The 7,658-nt window shown below is 33.0% G+C and overlaps 1 protein-coding gene across 9 annotated transcripts; it reads right to left on the bottom strand.

The window, feature by feature from the left end:
• Positions 1–887: 887 nt before the first annotated feature.
• Positions 888–7,425, bottom strand: LOC131050663 (receptor-like protein 12). Of its 9 annotated transcripts, XR_009358965.1 has the most exons (9): positions 6,978–7,425; positions 6,304–6,375; positions 6,150–6,221; positions 5,942–6,013; positions 5,701–5,772; positions 5,500–5,571; positions 5,174–5,325; positions 4,767–4,835; positions 2,670–2,726 (listed from the first exon to the last, which is right to left on the bottom strand). XR_009358965.1 is itself a non-coding variant. In XM_059211349.1 (7 exons), exons 1-7 carry the CDS (start codon positions 7,013–7,015, stop codon positions 934–936), a joined length of 474 nt encoding a protein of 157 aa, XP_059067332.1. In that variant the 5' UTR covers positions 7,016–7,425; the 3' UTR covers positions 888–933. The 9 variants fall into 9 exon arrangements, 6 of the variants coding, with proteins under 6 accessions (XP_059067332.1, XP_059067331.1, XP_059067333.1 ...); XR_009358963.1 differs by having other exon boundaries at positions 1,718–4,835; positions 4,947–5,325; XR_009358964.1 differs by having other exon boundaries at positions 1,718–4,835.
• Positions 7,426–7,658: the final 233 nt, after the last annotated feature.

The following is a 7,658-nucleotide window of genomic DNA, read 5'->3' as shown; positions in this document are numbered from 1 at the left end:
GATACAATTAAGATCAGATTGATATCTCCTTGAAAGTCTCAAATATGGCCACATTGCAAGAACTTGTCCTCTCAAACTTAAACTACAAGCGTCCCTTGCTAAAGTCAAAAATTCAGACGTATGTTCAGAAAAATATGTTCTCTGGAAGAAACTCAAGATACCTTGTGATTGAGAGGAAGCTTACTAATCAAGATTGAGCACTTCTAAGGTAAAAATTGTAAATATTGATTATTATTATTGATACTAATAATTATTTTATGGGTCCTATGTAAATCATAAAGAAGTGACGACTTCCAAATGATTTCCACTTGTATTTTTGAGGTTATTAGAAGGTGATAATCTTACATAACTCAAGATTGTGGATAGAATCGCCGATTGAGGAAATCCACGTAAAAGCTTGTGGATAGAATCGCCGACAGAGGCAATCCACACAAGAGCTCATGGATAGAATCGTCGACTGAGGCAATCCATGTAAGAGCTCATGGATAGAATCATCGACTGAGGCAATCCACGTAAGAGTTTGTGGATAGAATTGCCGACAGACGCAATCCACACAAGAGCTCATGGATAGAATTGCCGACTAAGGCAATCCACGTAAGAGCTCATGGATAGAATCACCGACTGAGGCAATCCACACAAGAGCTCATGGACAGAACCGATAACTAATGCAATCAACACAAGAGCTTATGGATAGAATCACCGAAAAAGGCAATCCACTCAAGAGTTTGTGAATAGAATCGCTGACAGAGGCAATTCACATCTTGAAACTATAGTCCCAAGATAAGCATCATACGATTTATGAATATTTCTCCCAATACCTTTACATTTATCTTACCTAGCTAAGAGGGAGGGTTAATGCATGATAGCCTCGGTAAGATAAATGATAGTCTCTCATTCAATCATTCAAACATTTATTATCGTGAGGGGGCAAAATCAAGTGATGTCTTGATCGGCACATATACCAAATGAAATGTGTGAGAATGGACATTGAAATAAAAATGCTCCTCCTCTCCTGCAACATAAAAGAAGACAATCAGATTTATACAACAATTCAGTGATAGATAATACATAGAAGAAGATAAATTTTAATTCTGATCCACAAAATTAACACAAAAAGTGTTTGAAACGAAAAATAAACGAGATATGTGTTTTCTATGAATGATAATTACTACTATTTAACTTAATTTCAGGAATTAAAGTAGACATGATAGAAAAATAATGAACAAATTATGATTAGTATTGAAAAATTACCCCCTTTGATTTTTAAAAAAAATGAATAATTTTCCTCCTTGATTAAAATTGAATTAAATTTCAATACCTTTAAAAAAAATAACAATTTTTTTTACTAAAATGTTAATGAAAAAATGTTATTTTAAAATAACAAATTTTAATTTATAAAAACTTTATTTTATTTAAACAAACTTAATATTAAAAAACTTTTAAATCATAATAATAACAAACTAAATTTATTTTAAATATGAAAAGCTTTATTTAAAACTTTATATATTTTTAAAAACATTATTAAAGAATTTTATAAACTCTATTTATTTGAAATAAAGTAAACTAAACTTTAACTTTTACTTATTTAAAACAAACTAAATTTTTATATTGAATGAAGTAAACTTTTTGAAATTAAACTGTATACGTGGAAGTTAAAAAACTAGTTGAACAAAAACTTTTAAAACAATTGAATACTTTTTGAAACTAAACTGTATACGTGGAAGTTAAAAAACTAGTTGAACATAAACTTGTAAAAAAACAATTGAATACCATATGTTACCAAAAATGAAAAAGAATAGTCAAATGGCAGAGGCCTACGTTATATGCTATTCATCGTAGGAGACGTTGAAATAACAGAGGTGTTATGTCAACATGAATAGCCTTGCAGAGGGCTAAAGGAAGAAGAATATTGCAAAGGCTGAGAGAAACAAGAAACGCAGGAAACAAAGAAAGGAACAAGTAAGACAAACAATGCGTTGTTCCAGAGACGTTACAATGCAGTCACAGAGGCATCAATAATAATTATATTTGAAGCAGAAATGTTATCAAATTCTATTGCTAAAACATAGGTGATATATGCAGAGATGAAACTAAATTGCGGCGACAAGTATGAAGTTAAAAAAGACCAGACTACAGAGGGATCAAAACAAAGGGGTGAACAAAGGTACGGAAAACCCAGAAACTGATATAACGAAGAGATTAAACAAGAGCAGCGAAGTTCCTGCCAAGGTGAGGTAGGATGGTTGTGTGGTTGTTCGGTGCTGTTGTTGACAGATTTCGAAGAAGCAAAATAGTATCCACACCAATTAGATTTTTATTTTGATTTAATTGCTATAAGAACTTTAGTCCAACCATACACAGTCTAGACAATGCGCATTTTAACAAAACAAAACATTGAATATGCATCTAATCAATTTGTTTAGATTATTAACATTAGATTATTAACACATTTTCATGGAATTTAAAATGAAAGTTCTTGTTCTGAAAATTGTTTTACAATGAACTATGTTGTACATCTTAGTGACAAAACTAGTACAGTGGTAAGAGCCCCAAATTCATGGTAGAACACAAATAAGAGTTGCTAATGTTTAGTAGGTCCTTATCAACATCTTAGTGACAAAACTAGTACAGTGGTAAGAGCCCCAAATTCATGGTAGAACACAAATAAGAGTTGCTAATGTTTAGTAGGTCCTTATCATTTTCTGAATCAGGTTGGCATCCAAAACCTGAAAAATTAACAATATGAGGACTTTACCAAAATTATGACAACTAGACAGTTAACAATGATAAGCATGACAGGGAAAATATACTTTGATTACAATTTGATTACATACCTGGTAATATAAGCAAACAAGATTACTAAAAGCATGTTGGAGAGAAATGACTATAGGCAAGAACAATAAAGGAACATTAAGCAAGTTTAGAATTGATAAAGTGTTTTTTCCTTGTTTATGTTGATTGAGTAGCAGTGTATGAAAGATCTACAAAGGATTTATATTCCGAGCTTGGGCTTCATGATATGGCTTAACATTTATTCTCAGTACATAAAGACTCAATTTAGCATATGGGCTTTATTATATGGCTTCAACATTTATTCTCAATATATAAAGACTCAATTTAGCACAGCAGCTGAATAATATCTCTGTGTACAACAATGTTGGAATTTGGTGGGGTTATAGTGTTTGAGGGAGACATTATTTGTAGGTGAGTAATTTTGTTTAGTTGAAGGCAGAGGCTGTCGCGGAAGAAAAATCAGACCAAGAAAATAAAGGGAAAATTTTAGATGGTAAAGTAGAGAACAAGGAGGCAACTTCTCAGTATCATTCAAGTAGAACAAGGTATGGATATACATCACAATGTAATGGAAATGGGATTTTTGTCAAATGTTGTAGTTGCAATTGCCATAGCTATGCAAACTATGGGAGCATAAATAGGGCATGCGAACTGTTTGGGATAATGCCTCAAAAAAAGGTGATTACTTGGTAATCTCCCGTGTAGTCTCTGCTTATGCAAACTAGGGGCTCTGGAATAGGATATCACTGTTGCATGGCCAGGACTTTCAAAATCTTAGCTGATATACCTCCATGAAAATTGTAAAATTGCATTCTAGTTTCTACAGACTGATCTGAGATTTTATAATTTCTCAAAATCTGTGGAAAATGCACTGCCAACTATAAATGACACGCTAACAAAACACACACCAATGTTGCATTGTGAATGCTTTCCCTTTAAATATAGTGGAAAAAACCTATAACGACTAGTGAAGTTTCTGAATTCTAACTCAATTTTGATCATTGAGGGATGAAATCATTCATATAAGGGCTTAGAATGGTAGAACTAAAATTGAAGTCAAGAATTTATGAAGCCTTGAGAATCGGATTCCGATAAATTGGAGTTTGTCTTGTACAACCCTCAATGGAGTTCTTTTAACTGACACCTAGAAAAATCCTTACTCAATGGAGCTTTAAAACATATATATTACCTTGCCAGACAAGACCAAAACATGATAAAATATAATTGTTGGTTGATACACGTAGCAAATAGATTGCCGTCAAATCCTCAAATTAATGAGGTTTGCACGGGCTGTAGTTAGTGCTCAAGCAGAATAGGGATGATAGTGGGCAATTAGGATATTTCAGATTTTCTAATAAATGTTCAAAATATTTTGATCAATTAGAAAATCTTCAAGTCAATTAAAAATGCCATAATAGAACAAATTGGTTATAGAAAACAGAACTGAAATGAAAAGATCACAATCATGTTGTGGCATACTGCCCTGACAGAGACAAGGTTTGTAATTTAATGAGATTGTAGCTTGCTTGATAAGTATGCTTTTGACATCTTGTCCTTCGATTCTCTATTTTCTATATTAAATTAACATCAGGATTAGGATTCAGTCTCAGTAGGTTAAGTTGACCTAAACATTACACCTACCAATTGCATTTTCTTAAGCCTTTTCAACAAATCCATTTTGTGAATATCCTGCAATCATAGCATTCCATGAGGTGACATCTCTTTGAGGCATTTTGTCAAACAGTTCACATGCATTGTCTATACGTTTTTGTTTGTAAAATAGTTCTTATCTAGATTAGCAAAGAGGAGATTTCAAAAGAAAAAAAATTCTAGTGACGAAATAAAATATTTTTAAAGCAAAACAAGAACTTCTTCCATAGATAGATGTTTAAAATTATTGAATCTACTAAAAATATTTAGTGTACTGTACATTTCTGATACATGTGACCTCAAAGCTTACAAATTTAACTTACAGAGCTTCCAATTTTGTCAATTCACTTATGTCTGGAATCTTTGCAGTGATGTTGTTGTTTCTTAGAACTCTGCAACAAGCCCAGTTATAATAAGAGTTATAAAAATTTAAAGGATATAGACTTAAAAAAGGTTGTATGCTTCAAAAGAAAAGGATACTTTAAGAACGTTATTTCCCTTACATTTCCCTCAGATTTATGAGACTTTTTATAAAGTCCAAATTTGAACTACCTTCAGCTATATCGCTTATCCTCCTTTGAATGTTTGAAGTGTAAATATGATTGAATAGACATTACCAATTAACATGAATGTATTGAGAGATGCAAGAAATACACAGTAACCAACCTGTAGATGTTTAAGCAAATAGGAAATAAATTCAAAAAGAGTAAGAGAGGATAGAAAGAGATACTATTTATTGTCGTAGCAGATTTCAGTGCATCTTAGAATCCATTTTACATATTCAAGGTATGAAAGCAGAATAATTCTTACAAATATTTAATTTTAATTAAATTATTAATAGATGAAGGAATTGGTCCATTCAAAGAAGTTCCTTGAAGTATCCTGCAAAAAACACAATTTATTAATCTCCAACAGTAGATGGTGCAGAAATTAAAATAGATCTTACGTCAATATTCCTATGTTGTTTCATTTGGTCTTACTGTCCTGATGAGAAAAAGAATTGGGAGAAAATCTCAGCATAAGCTTCAAATTCTCAGAAGATGCAAGTAATCTCACAATTTTCCAAGCTTGATTAACTTCCCAATAAAATTTTGTATTTCACCCGTGAAACCATTGCTAGATGCAAAACTGTATCCACCGTGAAAGGTAAATTTATATGAATGTGCTTAAAGCATTTCTATTATATAGTTAACATCTTTTAGCTTATGTATTTTCTCTGTAATGAAGAAATATATGTCAAAGAACATGGGTACTTACAATTCTTTCAGATTCTGTAGCTTGACTAATGTTGGAGGTATCTCTCCAGCGAATTGATTTGAAGATAAATACCTGCATAAGAAATGAGAACAATAATTGCGTGAGATGTCACTCAAATTAGGCTTCGGCAAAACATAAATGAAGTGACAGAAAACATTGGTTTGTGCTAAAACAAGTGGATAGACAATTCGCGGGACTTGATAAGCTCCTGTTGAAATTTGGCAAATTATTTGATACATACATATTCCGCAGTGCTGCCGAATTCCCAATCTCTTGAGGAAGCGTACCATTAAGATTGTTGGAATAAAGGCTTCTGCAGAGCAAATATTTTTTGTATTGTTCAGAAGTTTCAGACATTTATGGAAATGAAAACAACATAACTCTTAAATTCTTCCTATAAAAACATTTTCAAATGCAACTAAACTAGTATGAGAGAGGGAGGGGTTTACAATTCAACCAAGCTTGCAAGATTTCCGAGCTCCTCTGGAATAGGACCAGACAAGAGATTTTCTGAGAGAGATCTGATCAGGCAATCAAGAATTTGAATTAGAAACACATCAACATGATGGTACTCAGTATGAAAAAATAATCTACAGAACTTACAAATTTCTCAAGGCACGCATGGAACCAAATTCTTTAGGTATTGAACCAATGAGATTGTTGTCTGAGATATTCCTATTCAATAGAACAGCAATCAATTAGCCCAAAAGAAGGCTTAAGAGAAAAGTGGATTAATCTATGTAGTAAGACAAATGATAAACCTGGAAGCTTGCCTGATAATTAGAAACAAAAGTAAATTAATGATTAAGTACCCAAGTTCCAAACTTAGTTTCCACAGAAGTGGAAAACAGAACAAACAGTCATTGTTTAAGCTGTTCCTATATTCTGGTTCTGTGATTAAGCTGGTTAAGGTATGGTGAATTCCATCAATAGTCTCTTGGAAAGCTTGCTATCACACCTATATTTTGATATTTTTTAAAGCTTGATTAAACCCAAACGCCAAAATTATGAAAATATAATATTGCTCGCTTACAGTCCCGCAAATAAGACAGACTGTAAACCTGGAAGGTCACCTTACAGTTACAAACTAAACTAAGTATATTGCTTAGGTGTATCCAAGGTCCAAAGTTCGCTTCATCGGAAGTGGAAAACAGAACAAACACTACCGGTTTAAGCTGTCCCTATATTATTATATATCATGATCATAAAAAAAATGCAAAAAGCATCTTGTTTAATATGTAATTTTGAGAGATCTAGGGAAGAGCATGAATTGATACCATCTCCATTTGTGAAGAATGAAACCCTCATCTTGCATCTGGTCAGGGGGGGAAGAATTGGGCCATCAGAGGGCATACTGTACTCGTAGACATCGAAGGTATTTTGAATCTGGCAAGCCATGTATGATTCGTATTTCATAGAGACAAATAAATGGCTATGGTATTGTGTAGAGAGGATCGATTAAAGGAAGTGCTTCACATTCTACTTAGAAAGCACAGCCCCTCGCCACGTCTAGATGGGTACGCAAAATGTGAAAGCACAGTCAAGGCATGTGGATTATTGAATGAATGCCATCTTGTGCTCGGAATAATAACCCTGAAAGACCCCGAGCACCCCGAGACCAGTTTTGCAGGCCTTGTCTTTGAAAGTCGTGCGTTCTCTCCTCTTGGTAAATGGGAAAGTAGCTGCTAGCCATCTGCAATGCGAATGAGATACCGCCACAATACCTTTTCAACAAAAATTCGCTTAAAAAGAAAGAAACTTCTTGATAATACATAGTCGAAAATAGAGATACACAAAAATTTCTAATGAGCTGATTGGCTGAATGGGAAAATTTTAATCACTGTTTAATACAACTACCTCCACTATAGTTTCTTGTAGGTAGGAACTAATAAGATAACAATATGAAAAGGATTTAAAACATAATGTGTTATAATATAAAACTTCTTTTTAGCAAAATC

This window comes from Cryptomeria japonica, chromosome 9 (genome assembly GCF_030272615.1).
Source record: "Cryptomeria japonica chromosome 9, Sugi_1.0, whole genome shotgun sequence".
Classification (NCBI taxonomy): Eukaryota; Viridiplantae; Streptophyta; class Pinopsida; order Cupressales; family Cupressaceae; genus Cryptomeria; species Cryptomeria japonica.
Note: the sequence above shows the minus strand (reverse complement) of the source record. Positions and strands in the feature narration are given on the sequence as shown.